At 36.5% G+C, this 18,884-nt stretch overlaps 1 protein-coding gene across 4 annotated transcripts in view; it reads right to left on the bottom strand.

The window, feature by feature from the left end:
• Ric3 (RIC3 acetylcholine receptor chaperone) overlaps positions 1 to 18,276 on the bottom strand; it is a 38,655-nt gene extending 20,379 nt beyond the window's left edge. Inside the window, exons 1-4 of one of the 4 annotated variants that reach the window (XM_005326835.5) lie at positions 18,075 to 18,276; positions 5,462 to 5,685; positions 4,362 to 4,434; positions 2,253 to 2,346 (exon numbers count right to left, since the gene is read on the bottom strand). In XM_005326835.5, the coding sequence (XP_005326892.2) occupies positions 2,253 to 2,346; positions 4,362 to 4,434; positions 5,462 to 5,685; positions 18,075 to 18,198 (515 nt within the window). In that variant the 5' untranslated portion in view covers positions 18,199 to 18,276. The other 3 variants (XM_005326834.4, XM_040284809.2, XM_078046534.1) reach the window with 3 other exon arrangements.
• Between the last annotated feature and the right edge of the window lie 608 nt (positions 18,277 to 18,884).

The following is an 18,884-nucleotide window of genomic DNA, read 5'->3' as shown; positions in this document are numbered from 1 at the left end:
AGGAGGCTATAAATGAACATATCTTTTTTCTCTTAAATCTCCTTTATCCCCAGAACTCTGGAGCTGTGATAAAATCCTGATCTGATAGAAAAAAATACTGGAGTATTTTGGGCTCTTCTAATCATTACAGAAGCATAGATTTACAAAAGAACAAATGCCACAGAAATGAAGGTTAAAAGATATAAACTATAAGAAGGAAAGCAATGTAGAAACATGGGCTTCCTAGTCTTCAGTTTTGAGTATGGAAATTCCTAAAGGGCTTACTGGTAAAGATAAAATGTGTTGGCCTAAGGAGGGTCATAGAGAAAGTCACATCTTATGGACTAGAAAATAAGAGTTTGGGGAAGGGTGAGAAGTCATGCTCTCTTTCATGGAAGAAGAGCTGCCCCAAAGTTCTTGACAAGTACTGCGGAAAATTTTTTACATATTCTTTCCACTTTGGAAGCTAGAATCAATGTTTTCAAGGAGTCAACACCTCAACATCTTGTAAGAAATAAAACACTCTAGCTTGGGACCTGTGATCCCAGAAACAATGAGATGGTAAAACTCTGGCTGCTGTGCAGGAAAAATTTCCTTAGCTCTACACATAAAATATAAAAATTAATCCTGGCACAAGAGGACAGATAGTAGTTAGAGACTATAGTACACATTCCCGGCTTGGGCTATAGACAGATGGTATGCATGGGTTGGATGGTAGATTATTTCATTTGGACTAAGGGAATGTGAGTACCGGTGAGTAATAATGAGAAAATATCTTCATGTAGTTTTTTACTCCAAAGCCCAAAGGGCTGGGTCTCACAAATCAGGGCTCTGCCCATAAATATTCACCTACAGTTTTCATGACCCTATGTGTGGCATGGGATTTTCAACGGCCCAGGTAAAATTTTTTTCTTTTTTAGGGCATGAGGGTCTATTAAAGCCTGGGTAACTGTGAGTAGAAGCAATCGGGTAAGGACAGAAAGGCCAGAGAAATATAACTGATGTGTAATTAGTTTTGTTACGCATACAAACAATCATACATTGGATAATTTATATAAAACAATTACCTCACAGCATGGTCTTTAGTAAGTACTTAGTTAAAATCAACTATTATTTATATACTCACACAGATATATTGTATATATACTCTTTAGAGAATATTCTAGATAGTAATAAATACTGCTTTCTGGACCACAAGAAGGTCAAGGCTCCTGGGCCTACATTGAGGCAAGGTTCATTCTCAAAAATATAATTTTGGCAGCACTATAGATATTATAGGGAAATGCCAAGGCAGAAGCCTGCAACCTAAGAATGGCCACTCATCTACCCAGCCAAAGATGGGGCCAGTGAGCTGAAAAAGGGACATGGGGCACTAGTATCATCAAGAATGACAAGTGGGGGGCTGGGAATATAGCTTAGAGGTAAGGTGTTTTCAATCCCCAATGTATCTATATTCTCCCTGCCCCCAACACACATGGAATGGAAGAGAAGGGTAAGGTAGAACACCAGCAATTTCCTGGGGCAAAGACTCCATAAATGTGCCCATGAAGCTGCAGAAGGGACCTTTGATACATCCTCCTGCATGAGATTTTGCACTCACCCCAAAGTTCTTCCAACATTGTTGTTAGAAGGCCTAGATGAAACAGAATCCCTCTTTGTCCTTAATCTTACATTCCAGTTTTACTGCCCTGGATCTTCCAATATTTATATATTCTTAGTTATTGCCACTTCTATCAACCTCTTGCAGCCACCTTTTCAGATCCTTAGCCAGCAAGGTAACAAAAGGAGTGTGCCTTCTCTGTGGGGCATCTTAAAGGGCTAGTATGGTTCTTGACACCTATTTTACATGTCTAATTCTCTATGGGCAGTCAGTCAACACAAAACACAAATAAATGCCTAATGTGATGATAGTTGCTCTCTTCTGTCATCTGGTCTCAAACAGAAAAAACAATATTCAACAATCTGGTTTTAATTGAAATTACAATTTTTTTTTAAGATAGCCAGGAAACTGTCTTTCTTAAAAACAGATTATTTTATCCTTTAGGATTTACTCACATTTTTCCTTACTCTGACAATAATTTGTGACACACTAAACTCATAAAAATAAGTTGCTTGATAGTATAAAAATAGAAATGTTCAGCAAGATTATGTAAATAACAAATAATTTTACAATTAAACAAAATGAAAATAAGTGGTCTATATTACAAAGAAATGAAAAAAATTTTTAATTGATTCCCTAAATGGGAAATGAGTCCTATTAGATGAAAACCTACCTCTCCCCATTAGGTCCCACTCTGTTGATTAATTTTTCCATGGCTTCCTCTGTCTCTTTCAGTTTTTCTTGAAGTTGAACAAGCTCAAAATTAGCTGCAAAAAAGCATCAATATAAGAACCAGCAACTGTATACTCCCTAAGCCCTTTCATGAAAAACCTAACCATGACACTACAGTAATCCAGGCAGGTTCTGAGACTGAGAGAGACCAGGAGTCTCTCCAGTTAATCTAATCAGTACAAAAAGAATACAGAGGTCGATATACCAAGATCTATAGAATAGATGTTTAGTGAGTGGTGAATAAAATCACTCTCTAATAGTGATATAGCAAGACAAACTAAAGAAAATACCCAGGAGTGAAAACATATCCCTACATAGCCACACAAGAAGAAACAGACAATAACTATACATTTGTGATCTAAATGATGTTTAAGGGTAAAGTACAAAAGCTATAATGTACTTTTGAAAAGGAATTAAGACATAAAATGAGTACTATTTTATCTGTAAGTAAGGTCTGAAACATATCTGTAAAAAAACAGTTTAAACATTAGACTTCATCAAAAAAGAATTCCTCAACCAGTGCTAAAACCTCTGCCCAAAGTTTTCTACCTTGGTTATCTGGATAAAGAGCATGCTATGCTATGTAACTCTGATTCCCAGATGCAATTTTTCTCAACCAGGGTCAGTTGGAAATACGTATATCTATTGAAGAGAAAAAATGTATCACTTAATCAATATGTGAAGTAAACTTTAATGCAGTAGGAAAATAAAATGCTAAATGAAATGCTATTCATTATGTAGGTAATCTACTTTTTCTATTTCATACTTGAGTACTCTCTTAACCAAATATATTGAGAAGGTCATTATAAATATAATATTTTAAAGGCCTTTTAATGCTTTTAGAACAAACTCTCATGCATACAGTTAACATTTATAAAGTGTCTACAGGACATAGTGCTTAATAGGTTATTTTTTTCCTGCATGATTCAAAATTAAAGGATAAGAAGCTATATTAAACTATTACCATTACTACAAAAGAGCTGCTCTTATAAATTCATTTGATCTACTTCTGTCTCAAATGCATTATGTGACAAGATATATAACTTGCTACTCTGTAAAGAGCAAATTTTTTTAAAAAATTACTGATATATTTATCATCACTCTCTCTCTTAAAAACATATAGCTGCTTTCTCCAAGGATTCCTTGACTAAGTTTCCAAAAAAGATGCAGAATATGACTGAGATATCTAATTTCACAGAGAATCCAGGAGAATCCAAAGCCTTTATATACTAAGCAAGATGCCTCTGTGGCTCAGCCTCATTTCATTTTGATGATACCTTTCTTTAAAAATGTCTGATGAGGCTTCATTATTCAAAGGAGAAAGTAGCAGTCTGGTCTTAATCCACTCAAGATTTCTTTCCCACAGCTGTAGTACATCAACACCCTCTAGACCTCCATAAGCTCAAGAAATTGTATTTGCCAATATCTTACTCAAGCCATCTGATTGCTCCTTCACAGCCACCCAAACTGATTTCCCATCGTGCTTATGGTAAGTCCCTTCTTTCTAAACTTTTCACAGGTTATTTTTCCTGATGTCCTTTCTAGTCTATAAATTCTTAGAGGAAAAAGTTATGCTATATACATTTCATCTCCTTAGAGAGCACAGAACACTCTAGTTTGGCAATAAATATTTGATGATTATGTTTCAAGAGCCTCAAATCTTCACTCTTTCCTTAGAGCTAATAACTGATTTGGACAATGATGTGATTTCTCTGCCTCAGTTATCCTCTCTGTGAAATAAAGGTATCTGCTATCAATATTTTGAGGTATGGAAATGAGAAGTAACCCATTCCAAATGTGAAATACTAATTTCCCAATACAATAAAACAGTAAACTGTCAGTTTTGTACTTTCTGTAGCATCCTTCCCTTAAACGCCCAAAAATCAATAAGAAAACTTTTGAGAATTCCCAGAGCTAAGATAAAAACAGCATCAGATGAATTTGGAACAACGTTTGAGAAATGCTGTTAAAACATACCATTGTCCCTCTGACTATATTACTGCTGTCTGACTCAATAACACTTGTGAATTTATTCAGAAGAGACACTTACTAATTTTCCTGTGGGTGTTTCCAGGTGTGACACTAGAGCATTTCCGATCCTCTGCAGTTTTCCCCTTTGAGAGCTGAGAATTGAAGGAGGTACAGCACATCAACAGCAGCTCAGAACCTCAAAGTCATGGAACCCTCATATTAAATGGAAAAAAAAAAAAAAAAGGTTGGGAGACAAAAATTAAGTCAGAAATCAAATGAAGTAGCAGTATTAGAGAAACATCTCTTTTTAAAAGCCACTGAGAGATTTGAGAAGGTACCCAAGTAAATATTATTAAGGTACAGGGAAAAAAAACAACCTTCCAACAGGTCATTTGCTTTGCCCATGCTTATCTTAAAGGGGATGCTAAACCCCAGGGGCATTCTTGCAGAATCAACTCTGGTGGTGTGCAGCATTCTTGGGCAAGAAGAAACTCAAATCACCTAATCTTACTCTAGTTAGGAGTACAAAGTGAAGCTTCTGTCTCTACTTGATAGTGCATAGGACTGTGGCCTACAAAAGCCTGCCCGGAGGTGGAATTTAATTGGAAATCTCTTTTTAAAAGACCCACACCATGTCTCCCCAGAACTAGGAAATATCAAGCTCAGTTTCAAGATAAGATAGTTCTGTCCTAGGAGAATTACTAGAGAGGATATTAAAAATAGCGATGGCATATTAGTGTGGGGAGAAGGAAAACAAAGTCATATTAGTACAATCATTATTTGGTCTCACAGTGGCTACCTGGAAATCACTGTGCCAACCCTAAGAATAAAGCTCTTCAGCTTGCAAAGATACTCAGTCCTTTTTTTTTTTTTTTTTTAATTTGGCTTTGAATCACATTTATCATTGGACTAGAAACTGGAAGAACCAGGCCCAAGTCTTGGTTTTGCCTTTTTAGTTGTTAACTGTGGGGCACTCGAGTTCTGAGCCAAGATTTCTCATCAGTAAAGCTGAAATAATGGCTATCCTAAGTATCTCAAAGAGGAGGCAAGGTTTAAAGAGATGATGGACTTGAAAGAGTTTGATAAACTTTAAAGAGTTTTAAATGTAGATGATTTTTATTAGACTAATATTAGATTTTCTCTCATAAAATATGATATAATTAAGATGATTCCACTTACCTTAAATAGAATGTACAGTATATATAAAAAAATCCCAAAGCCATAGATTGGAATAATCTGCCCCATCAGGCCTCTTCCACTACTTCCTCCAGTACCTCCACTTGATCCTTTGGCTTTTGCAAATGCCTCTGCAAGGTGAGACCTCTGGAAACGAGCCCCAGGGGTTGGGCCATCTGAGGGTGCCGTGTGATGATGCATTACAGGTGGAAATCGGCCCAATTTTCCTGAGAAAACAAATTAATTGATCTTTATCTCTTCTACTATTTTAAATACATTTATTATGAAAATACCTCATGCAATGATGTACAAATAACAGAAGCTAACACAATTTTAAGGAAAAAAAAAAAAAAAAAAGTCAAGCCCAGGGGCAAATGCCTATAATCCCAGTGACTCAGGAGACTGAGGCAGGAGGTTCAGGAGTTCAAAGTCAGCCTCAGCAATGGTGAGGCACTAAGCAACTCAGTGAGACCCTTTCTCTAAATAAAATATAAAAAAGGGCTGGGGATGTGGCTCAGCGGTTGAGTACCGCTGAGTTCAATCCTTGGTACCAAAAAAAAGGAAAAAAGGAACTTGATTAAAGGATACCAATATGGTATGGTAATTGCTGGCTGCTCACCAAACCCATTTTCTCTTCCTTCTGGGTCCAAAGCTAAACCATATTTTTCAGCCTTCCCTAGAGTTAAACAAACCATGTGAATATAAATGATTGTGCTAGTTCAATACTTGGCCTATTAAATCTCCCAAGTATTCAACTTTAGGGTCATAAATAGAATAAAGAAAAATGAAGATAAGGAGAAGATTTTACAACATTTAAAACTGAAGGGATTACTCCTATATGGCTAACAATATATAAAATGATGATTAAATTCAGAGTAAAGCAAATGAGTAAAATGCAAATTAAAATAATGATACGGCACTTTATACCCACCAGAAGGGCAAAAATTAGGATGGTAGATATAGCAAAGTTAGCAAAGATGTGGGAAGGCAAGAAATCAATGCACTGTGGGTAAAAATATAAACCGATACAGCCACTTTGCTAAGTGATCTATTTATACTTAGTGACATTAAGCATGTATAGGCTTTATGATCCCGTGATCCCTCTCTGGGGAATAAATCCCTAAGAAATTCTCAAATAAGGTTATATATATGCAAATTACATACTATAGACCTGTGTGAGAGTGTTCACCATGATGATAATGCAGCAGGAGCTTGAAGTAACATTGATTTCCATACTGGGAGCATGAAAAATCAACATGGAGTGGATATAAATAAATAATTCTATGTAGCTTTTAGAAATCACACTTTAGATGTGCCTATAAATATGAACACATCTTTAAAAATTGCTAAATATACTGATTTGGTAAAAATAACAAATGAAGACTGAACACATAATTATATATCCTGCAAGCAAATATGTAGGACAAAACATAAAACATATAGGAGTGGATGCATCTGAGCTAGGAAAGGAATGAATATGTGGCTTGAGGATAAAGGGTTAAAAGCATAAGAAAATAACTTTATATTGACAAAGTTAATGAAGTGCTAAGAACTAAGGACTATCTTCAAGCCAATTCTCTGCTCTTGTGGTAAGAAGGAAGAAAGGAGGAAGAAAGGCAGAGAGGCAAGATAGCTAACTCTTGATCTTGGAAGATGCTTTCTGCCTATGTCCTTCTCAACCAAGCTCCACTCTAATAATCCTTCTTTCCTTCCCAATATTGACTTTGGATGACATGAAAATTATGGAAAGAAACGCTTTCATTTAAGAATGAGTCAGCAACAGAAGCACAGCTTTGGACAAAGAATGAAACCATGAAATCACCATCTCTTATTCTGAGTGTTGGTAACTATGTCTCTTTTAAATTGTGGAAGATCTTATTATTATCACATAGTGAGACACTTTAAGGTTATTACTCCTTTAAAAAAATGCCTAGCAAGCGGCTGGGGATGTAGCTCAAGCGGTAGCGCGCTTGCCTGGCATGCGTGCGGCCCAGGTTTGATCCTCAGCACCACATACAAACAAAGATGTTGTGCCTGCCGATAACTAAAAAAAATAAATAGATAAATATTAAAATTTTTAAAAAAATGCCTAGCAAGCACACAGGAAGCTAACCTCTCTCTAGAGAATCTGATATATTGAGAAGCTAGTGTTCAATAAACCAAATTTAATATTTATAGTAATGTGTTGTCAAATTTCATTTTACTGTATTGAGAACACTGTCTTTAAAACCTGGCATAAAATTTAAAAAATAAGAAGTTAAAACCAGATAATGACATAAAAGGCATAACTTTGCATTTTTAAAACTGAAGAAAAATAATGCTAAATATTACACATCTCTTCATAAACTTTTCTAGATCTCTCAGCCATGAATATTTATTTAATATTTATTATGTTCAAGATTCTGCCACAGGCCTGGCATGGTGGCACACACCTATAATCCCAGTGGCTTAGGAGGATGGCAACTTCAAAGCAAGCCTCAGCAAAAGCAAGGCACTAACAACCCAATGAGACCCTGTCTCTAAATAAAATACAAAACAGGGCTAGGGGTGTGGCTCAGTGGTCAAGTACCCCTGAGTTCAATCCCCTGTACCCCCCAACACCTCCCAAAAAAGATTCTGCCACAGGTAGAAAGAGATCTATAAAAAATTATAGAAATAATAGTTCTTAAATGGAATAATGATGTAAAGCCACATGTCCAAAAAAAGATCAGCATCAAGAGCAGGATATCATGGACTTTATTATATCTAGACAAACTAAATGTTTAAATGTTAAAAGGATGCAAAAATGTAATTTTAAAAAGAGTCAAATTAAGTCAGTCATTGAAGGGAATGAGAGATTAAGACCAGCAGAGAAGTTAAGGCACACCAGGAGAAAAGAGAGTACATAATAAGGAGAATGAGAACAAAGAAACCAATAAGTAGGGTTAAATACCAAATTAATTTGGCTCCATTTAGGGAAGTAACAAAAGGAGAGGAAAGTAAAGATTGAAAGAGTGCAAAGAAATTTAAATGCTAACTTATGTGGAGTATAACTCTACTACCACAGAACATTGTTCAGGAAATTGATATAATCTGAAAGGTACTTGAGGGGGATTAACCTAGGGTCTGGGAAAACAGCAAAAAGTCTCTTGCAAAGGACACACCAAGGAAAGAAAAATACAGACCAATATCCTTGATGAACTTAATAAATACAAAATACTTAATAAAATATTAACGAATCATGTTCAAAAACATTAAGAAGACTATACAACATGACCAAGTTGGTTTTATTCCAGAGATGTAAGATCAATAAATGTAATTTATCACACAAATACAAAATTAAGGACAAAAATCACTTAGTCATCTCAATAGATTCAGAGAAGGTCTTTGAAAAAATTCAACACCCACTTATTGTTTTAACACAACACTAAAGAAACTAGGAATAGAAGGAATCTACTTCAACATCATAAAGACTAAATATGAAAAACCCAAAGCCAATCTCATAGTAAATGGGAAAGAACAAAAGCATTTCCTTTAAAATCTGGGACAAGATGCTATCCTTTCTCCATTGCATGCTTTTAGCCCCTTTATCAAATATAAGATAGTTGTAACTTTGTGGATTAGTCTCTGTGTCCTCTATTCTATACCATTGGTCCACTCGCCTGTTTTGGTACCAGTACCATGCTGTTTTTGTCACTATTGCTCTGTAATATAGTTTGAAATCTGGTATCGCTATACCACCTGATTCACACTTCCTGCTTAAAATTGCTTTTGCTATTCTGGGTCTTTTATTTTTCCATATGAATTTCATGATTGCTTTATCTATTTCTTCAAGAAATGCCATTGGAATTTTGATTGGCATTGCATTAAACCTATAGAGAACTCTTGGTAATATCGCCATTTTGATAATGTTAGTTCTGCCTATCCATGAACAGGGTATATTTTTCCATCTTCTAAGATCTTCTTCTACTTCTCTTTTTAGGGTTCTGTAGTTTTCATTGTATAAATCTTTCACCTCTTTTGTTAGGTTGATTCCCAAGTATTTTATTTTTTTGGAGGATATTGTGAATGGAGTGTTTTTCCTCATTTCCGTTTCAGAAGTTTTGTCGCTGATATACAGAAATGCCTTTGATTTATGCGTGTTGATTTTATATCCTGCCACTTTGCTGAATTCATTTATTAGTTCTAGTAGTTTCTTTGTAGACCCTTTTGGGTCTTCTAAGTATAGAATCATGTCATCTGCAAATAGTGATAATTTAAGTTCACCATCTCTAGCAGTCAGAGAAATGCAAATCAAAACCACCCTAAGATACCATCTCACTCCAGTAAGATTGGCAGCCACTATGAAGTCAAACAACAACAAGTGCTGGCGAGGATGTGGAGAAAAGGGTACTCTTGTACATTGCTGGTGGGACTGCAAATTGGTGCGGCCAATTTGGAAAGCAGTTTGGAGATTCCTGGGAAAGCTGGGAATGGAACCACCACTTGACCCTGCTATTGCCCTTCTCGGACTATTCCCTGAAGACCTTAAAAGAGCATGCTACAGGGATGCTGCCATATCGATGTTCATACCAGCACAATTCACAATAGCTAGTCTGTGGAACCAACCCAGATGCCCTTCAATGGATGAATGGATAAAAAAAATGTGGCATCTATACACAATGGAGTACTATGCAGCAATAAAAAATGACAAAATCATAGAATTTGCAGGGAAATGGATGGCACTAGAGCAGATTATGCTTAGTGAAGCTAGTCAATCCCTAAAAAACAAATACCAAATGTCTTCTTTGATATAATGAGAGCAACTATGAACAGAGCAAGGAGGAAGAGCAGGAAGAAAAGACTAACATTTAACAGAGTCATGAGATGGGAGGGAAAGGGAGAGAAAAGGGAAATTGCATGGAAATGAAGGGAGACCTTCACTGCTATACAAAATTACATATAAGAGGTTGTGAGGGGAATGGGAAAATAAACAAGGAGAGTAATGAATTACAGTAGATGGGGTAGAGAGAGAAGAAGGGAGGGGAGGGGAGGGGAGGGGGGATAGTAGGGGATAGGAAAGTTAGCAGAATACAACAATTACTAATTGGGCATTATGTAAAATTGTGGATGTATAACCAACGTGATTCTGCAATCTGCATTTGGGGTAAAATTGGGAGTTCATAATCCACTTCAATCTAATGTATGAAATATGATATGTCAAGAGCTTTGTAATGTTGTGAACAACCAATAAAAAAAAAGAAAAAAATAATAAAATAAAATAAAATAAAATCTGGGACAAGACAAGGATGTCTACTCTTATCATTCCCATTTAAGAAAGTGCTAGAAATTCTAATCACAGCAATTAAGCAAGAGAAGGAATAAAAGGGATAAAAATAGGAAAAGAAGTCTAATTATCTATTTGTAGATGATATGTCTTATACTTAGAAGATTCAAAAAAATTCACCAAAAGACCGCTAGAACAAATTTTTTAAAAATTTGGCAATGTAGCAGATTATAAAATCAACTTACAAAAATCAATAGCTTTCTAATATAACAAGAATGAATCTGCTGAGAAAAAAAAACAGAAAAACAATTCCATTCACAATAACCTCAAAAAAAAATAACTACTAATAAATCTAACCAAGAAAGTAAAAGAGTTCTACAATGAAAACTAGAGAATAAAATTGAAGAAAGAAATTGAAGACTCAGAAGATGGAAAGACCTTCCATGTTCATGGATAGATAGAATTCATATTGTTAAAAAGGCCATACAAGCAAACCAATATAAAGATTCAATGCAATCCCCATGAAAATAGCAAAGACATTCTTCACAGAACTAGGAAAAAATCCTAAAATTCATTTGGAAATAAAAGACCCAGAATATCCAAAGCAATTCAAAGCCTTTTATAAGCAATGCTAGATGGAAGCATCATAATATCTGACTTCAAATTAGACTACAGAGCTATAATAACAAAAACTGCATGGTACTGGCATAGAAACAGACACATAGACCAACAGTACAAAATAGAAGACACAGAAACAAACCTACACATCTACAGTCCTTGACAGATCCCTGACAAAAGTGCTAAAAACATACATGGGAGAAAAGATAGCCTTTTTAACAAATGGTGCTGGGAAAACTGGTTATCCATATGTAGAAGAATGAAACTAGATCCTTATCTCTTACCTTACACAAAAAAGAACTCAAAATGGATCAAAGACCTAGGAATTAGACCAGAAACTATGCAACTCCTAGAAGACAATATAGGTCAGAATTCCAGCTTTTAGGAACAGGCAATATAAAGCTCAGGAAATAATGCCAAGAGTGAATAAATAGGATAGCATCAAATTAAAAAGTTTCTGCACAGCAAAGGAAACAATTAGGAATGTGAAAACAGAACCTATACACTGAAAGAAAAATCTCTGCTAGTTATTATTATGACAGAGGGTTAATATCTAGAATATATAAAGAACTCAAAAACACTTTACACCAAAAAAAAATCAAACAACCCAATTATTAAATGGGCAAATGAATTAAACAGACTTCTCAAATGAAGAAACAAATATGTGAAAAACTGTTCAAAATAACTAGAAATGCAAGTCAAACTACACAGAGATTCATCTCAATCTAGTCAAAATGACAGTTATCAAGAATAAAAACAATAATAAATGCTGGAGAGCATGTAGGGAAAAAAATCACATTTTACACTGTTGGTGGGAGTATAAATTAGTACAACCACCATGGAAATCAGTGTAGAGGTTTCTCAAAAGACTAGGCAAGGAAGCACCATAAGACCTAGCTATACCGCTTCTTGGAATTTATCCTAAAGAATGAAAGTCATCATATTATAGTGATACATGCATATCCATATTTACAACAGCAGCACAATTCACAACAGCCAAACTACAGAACCAGCCAAGGTGTCCATCAGCAGATAAACGGATAAACAAAATGTGGTATATAGACCCAATGGAGTTTTATTCAGTCATAAAAAAATTATGTCATTTGCAGGAATAAGCCAAACTCAGAAGGTCAGGGTCATGTTTTCTCTCATATGTAGAAGTTAGAGAAAAGAAGTTGTAGAGGCTGTATTTAATTCCACATTACTTAAGGTATATACAAGGATAAGAGCTCTGACTGCCTCTTTCTCACCAGTTTCCTCCAAGGGCTCCATCTCCTTGTATGCCGCTTCTACCTAACTCGCATTGTCTGCTCATTTTTCATCTTTTATCAACTTCCTGACAACCACTTCACTCAATATATTACTGAGAGAGATGATCATGTGTCTAGGTTACTTAGCACAGGGCTTAGCTCATGGACTCAGAATACATTATCTATCACTGTTTTATTACCAGGGTAATCGTCAAGCATTATTCCAACTGGTCTTGTCATTTTGGTTTCCACTAACACAGTAAAAAGCTATGTTGCAGCAGAATGAAGGCAGCAGAGCGAAGGAGAATGACCATCCTTTCAGTTAGTCATTGGTTAAGATCCTAGCTATGAAATGGCTTGACACTCACAGCTAAGTCCTGTCAAATTCCTTTATTCATAAAGAATTTCAGCATATCAAAATCAAAGAGGGCCATTCTGTGACATGATGGATAAAAAAAAAAAAGACCACTCTGTCTAAACACAGACAAAACATGAATATTGTCCAAGCTACAAACATCCCCTAGTGCTAAATAAGTGACTGTCACTTCTTCAATTATAGCTTTAGCCTTTTTCTAGTCTGTCCTCCCTTAAGACAAATCCTATTAAGATACTCATCCTCTACTCTATTGGTCTTCCTTCTATTTATTTATTTTTAATTGGTGCTTTATAAAAACACAAAGATGAAATTTACTGCAGTATACTTTTACATGCATGTAGTATAATTTTGTTGAATTTATTCCACATTTTCTCCTCTTTTCTTTCCCATCTCCCCAGGTAGAAGAAGGAAAACAGGTGAATGGAGGAGGGGGCGAGAAAGAAGAGGTACCATGCATGTATGATTATCTCAAAATGAATTCAACTGTTATGTAAAACTATAATGCACTAATAAAAAACACTTAAAAAGATACCCAGTCACAGAATTTGGCCCACTTCATCCAATTTAGAGCAAAGCCCCAATCTTTCTCAAACTCACCTAACAAGCCTAAATCTTGTAAGGTTTTTCCTAAAACTGTCTTACTGAAATAATTCTCAATGGTTTGCATTTTCCCTTACTGCAACAAATACTAAACGCAAAACGTTCAACTATAGGTATGTTCCTGGTAGTCTCTAGTCAGAGGACAAAAATGAACTAAGAACTTATTGAATAAAAGTTTAGTGTTTTAATTATGTTTGAGTTTCTCCCACAGGGCATACTTTGGGTCTTGCATGTTGAATTTGTTGAACTAGACTGGATAAATAATACTGTTGCCTCAAGATCCAACCTAGTCACTTGCAGGGCTAAAAAATAGTTGTTTTGTTGTTGTTTGTTTGACCTCATTATGCTGCCAGTTTTCAATTTTGCAATTTCTAGAAAAGAAAATGGCAATGGGGATTACTGATCATTACTATTTTCTTGGAAAAAAATGCCTAATTTCATGTATTTACAAGTTCTCAAACTGCTCCCATTGTTTTCTCTTCATTTACATAATATATTAAGAGAAAAATGACCTTTTGAAATCAAAATAATTTTCTAATTTCTTTCTCCTTTGAACTTTCCTTTAGAGTAGATCTGATGTTTCACTAGGAAAAAAGAAACGTTAAGGCACCAAAATAATACATTTAAAATAATACATTTGTTCTCAGGCACTTATTGGCCAATATATAGGGAGTTAATTTAAGACAACAAAGAATTATGTATATGTGTTATTATATATGTATGAACACATATACATAAGTGTGCCTTTGTGTTTCCATAGCTCAGAGAGATCAAAACTCAGTAACATAGGATTCACTTGATAAGTACATAGTGACAAAAGAGTATGAGCTATTCCAGGAGAACAAGGCCACTGGAAAGTGATAGAAAAGGAACTCTAAATGTTCAAAGTGAGGTGCTCACAGGAAAACATGAACAGGAGGGATGCCAAGATATGTGATTATGGGAACACAAAAGGCTCCCAGTCCAGTGCAGGTGGTAGATAGGACTCTCCTGAAGCCAACTATAACATAAAAGCAGCACACTCTTGGAAGACCTCACCTACCCTGGTACCTATTCAAAGTCTCATTCAGCTAACCCTGGAACAAGTGACAAGTTTTTGACTTAACATGCTGACATACTTTTATTCCACTCAAGGTATATATGGTAAGCAGAGGAACTGCTATTCTGCGCAAAATGGTTGATAAAATGAAAGGAGGACTTTAAGAGAATGAAACCATGCCATCTTAGTATTTGTAGCAACAAAGGTAGGAGTTGTGTGGAATAGGGTCTGGGAAGGCAGATGAAAGTGTTGAAAACAAGACATTCCATGGCAAGAAACTCTTAAGAGGAAAACTTTTAAAATGCACTTCTGATTGGGTATTTCAAAAATTTTCAAACAGATAGGAAAGGGGGGAAATAAAGCACATTTTCTGTGCTTTTACAGATAATTCCTGTAAAAGCACAGAAAATGTTGAACAGAAAAACACATAATCAACACAAAAAAGTGACAAGACTTGGAAAAGCTACAAGAGAAGGCCAAGGTCCAAAATAAACTAAGATTTACAAAAAGGCTAGCAAGAGTAGAAGAGGTATTTTTAGTGATGTTCAGAGAAAAAGTCCAATTTGCCCCATAATAAAATGTAATTGCTGAGAAAGCAGAACTTCTTACTCTTCACTTCTATGCTCTCTATCAAAGAAGATGACTATGAGTTAAATAGGGGGGAACTGTCAATTCTAAGGTACCAATATATACTACATTGAGGAACCCTGAAAACATGTTAGGTTAAAAAAGCCAGTTACAAAATATCATAGGCAAATTAACAGAGACATGAAGTAGATTAGTGATTGCTCAGGGCTGGAGACAGAGCAACAGAGAAGTTGGGGAACTATGGCCAAAGGTATAGGAAATCTTTAGGGATGATGAAATATTCTAAAGTTGATTATGGTGATGAGTGATGGTTGCACAATTCTGTGAATATACTAACTCATACACTTTAAATAGGCAAATTGCTTATGTGAATTAGATCTCAAGAATGCTGTTACAAAAAAAAAAAAAAAAACCTTTCCTCTTCTATGAGACTTTTGTTAAAACCCAATAAAACGGACCCTTACACATATGTATCTTCCCCACGTAGATTTGAATTGATGCCATGTCTATTTTCTTATACTAAACTTTAGGTTTCTTGAGATAAGGATTTGCCTCATTTTTCTTGAAATGCACAGTGTTATTATGTACATTGTGTGTATACTATGTGATAGTATACATCATAATATTTGTTAAAACATTCTTAAAGGCTGTCATGTGGAAAGGGGACTGTATTTTTTTTTTTACACACAGCAGACAAAAATGAAAGTACAATGAAACAAATTTTATTAATTTCCAAATAATTGGGACTGCCCCTTTCTTCAAAGCAAGGACTTCCAGGTCTTTGAATTCTCTGAATTGATAAAGTTTTGTGTGTATGTATAAATAGTACACATTTTTTTCTAGAGAGAAAATACATAGCTTTAATCAGATTTTATGTAACCCAAAAATAATTAGGATTCATTGCTTTAAAAAATGTTAATGTACTAGGAAAGGAATTTTTAGGTAGCAAACCTCAGGTACTAGCATGTATCATTCAAGGTAGTTTTTTACCTAGTCAATGTTACTTAGTAGTTTTTAATATAAATGAAAACTGACAATACTAGTAGCTTCACAATCTTAAACATTCATTTAGATGTTTTTATTGACTTCCCACTACAGCCAGGTGTTAGTAGTAAATGAATAAGATAAAATCTCTACCTTTGCAAAGTTTACATTTTAGAAGGAAGAAAAAAACCAAGTAAACAAATAAGAAACTTTCATCTCACATATTATATCTGTTATATGGGAGAAAAAAAGCATAATAAAATAGGAAACAATAGGGAAAGAGAGTTACTTTATCTGGGGTCATCCGGGAAGATCTCTTTAAAGAGGTTAAATCTAAGCAGAAACTTGAATGATAAGAAGTAAGCTGAGGGAAGAGCTTACTTCAGGAATAAAAAGAACTGAAAGTGGAAAGATCCTAAGATACCAGCACTGGAGTTCTTAGGGGAAGAAGCCATATCTAATTTCCACTCTAGACTCTCTATTACATTCAGAAGAGTATTTCCCACTCACATGTGATAATACTTGTTCAAGATAATTCACCAGCCAGACCTGGTGGTGCATGCCTTAATTCCAGCAACTCTGGAGGCTAAAGCAGGAGGGTCATGAATTCAAAACCAGCCTCAGCAACTCATCGAGGCCCTAAGCAACTCAGTGAGACCCTGAATCTAAATACTAAAAGGGCTGGGGATGTGGCTCAGTGGTTGAATGCCCCTGGGTTCAATCACTAGTATCCCCACCCCCTGCAAAAGATAATTTGCCATAATGAGAATCCAAACCAGTAAAAACAAGTATTTTAGAAGAATCTTCATTGCTCAGGGTCATCATGAATTTACTCTTCTTCTAAGCAGACAAGGTTACTGGATACAGTGAGAAAACCTTTTGAACTTTGCAATAAAGACAAAAAAAAATCAAATATGATAAGATGTTTCAGAAGTCTAGTCTAGGCATAGTCTTATAAGCATGAAGACTATCAAAAAGACTCTGTTAACAAAATCATGCCCTTCACTCCTGGAGCTAAGTGCTATGCACGCAGCACAGTATTTGTAATGATGCTTATGGGAAGATGGAACTACAGCCAACATGCACAAATTAGAGTGAACGGGATTACAGTTCAAAAGGAACTGTCCAGCAATCAACAAGTTAAACATTAGAGAAAGTGTTCAGAGACTTTAAAATCATGTCTCAAGGATTTTACTGGGATGATTTACAAGAAAAAGTTACCGGCAGAACTTTATGACCTAAGGAGACTTGTTTTGGTTCCTTCTCCCAGCCTTCAGCATATATGCCTTTACATTGATTCTGTAGAGCCCCCAAATGCATTCAAAAAGGCGGATTTTTAAATATCACAATCATGCCAATAACAAAGAATTAACAGATATTTAAGTACAGGAGACGTAGTATTTTGCTAATCTACTCCTCAGGAAGTGAAACTTGATTTATTAAAATCTTCAAGTTCTATTTTTAAAAGCACAAAAACAGCGCTCAACATCACGTTAAAAACCACCGATTCCAACTAATTTATTTTCTACAAAAGCACGACAAAGAACACAAACCCTAAAGGAAACCCTACTGACCCAAACAAAGCTCGTGAACAGATGATGATAAACTGAGTTGAGCAAGCCACTGAGTGAAAAACGAAGGATCTGCAAGCAAACTACCGCGTGCGAGGCCCCCCGGGAAGGGACCCCGGTATGTGTGCATTCCTGGCCACGCGTGTGGAAGACCCACTGGGGGTTCCCGGGGGCAGGTGGAACTGGGCTGCCGCCTGCTGAGGCCCAGAGAACCGGCCAAACGCCGTCTCGCTTACCCTCTCTGAAGGGTATCTGGGCGAAGGCCGGAGACTCCTAGCGTCACCTCGCTCAAGCAGCACTGGCAGTCCTCGCCGGGCGGTTGACGGGGAATTAACTGGTTCTTACCTTCGGGAGCTGGCGGCGGCTCCTGCCGCTTTCCGCGAGACAGGAAGGCCTTGGGCAGCAGCAGCGACACAGCCAGGATGAGCCCCGAGGCCAGGGCCACTCTCTGCACTGTGGAGTACGCCATGGCTGCTCCCTGTGGCCTCTCCCCGTGGCCGCAGGTGAAGACTCCAGTCACAGCTGGAACCGGAACCGGAACCGTGGCGCCGGCGCCCGTCCCGACCAAACCGGGGGCTACCCGGACGGCGTCACGCGAGGGACAAGGTGCGCGAGGCGGACCTGACCTGCAGCTCCCGAGTGGTTATCCGTCACTCTAAAGGGTACCCTCACCCTGGCGTTTATACTAACTGCAAAGTCCTGGAGACCCTCATTGTTACACAAAATTACATATAAGAGTTTGTGAGGGGAAAGGGAAAAAAAAAAAAAACAAGAGAGAGAATTGAATAACAGCTGATGGGGTAGAGAGGGAAGATGAGAGGGAAGGGGAGGGGGATAGTAGGGGATAGGAAAGGCAGCAGAACACATCAGACACTAGTATGGCATTATGTAAAAATGTGGATGTGTAACTGATGTGATTCTGCAACTTGTATTTGGGGTAAAAATGGGAGTTCATAACCCACCTGAATCAATTGTATGAACGATGATATGTCATGAGCTTTGTAATGTTTTGAACAACCAATAAAAAAAAAAAGAAGATGGAAAACAACGGAAAAAAAAAAAAAGTCCTCCTTCTCCCTTATTCCCCATGCCCACCTGTCACCGAGTTCTGTGCATTCTACCGCCCAAACATCTGGCAGTTTTGCCCCTCTCTCT

This window comes from Ictidomys tridecemlineatus, chromosome 4 (assembly GCF_052094955.1).
Source record: "Ictidomys tridecemlineatus isolate mIctTri1 chromosome 4, mIctTri1.hap1, whole genome shotgun sequence".
NCBI lineage: Eukaryota > Metazoa > Chordata > Mammalia > Rodentia > Sciuridae > Ictidomys > Ictidomys tridecemlineatus.
Note: the sequence above shows the minus strand (reverse complement) of the source record. Positions and strands in the feature narration are given on the sequence as shown.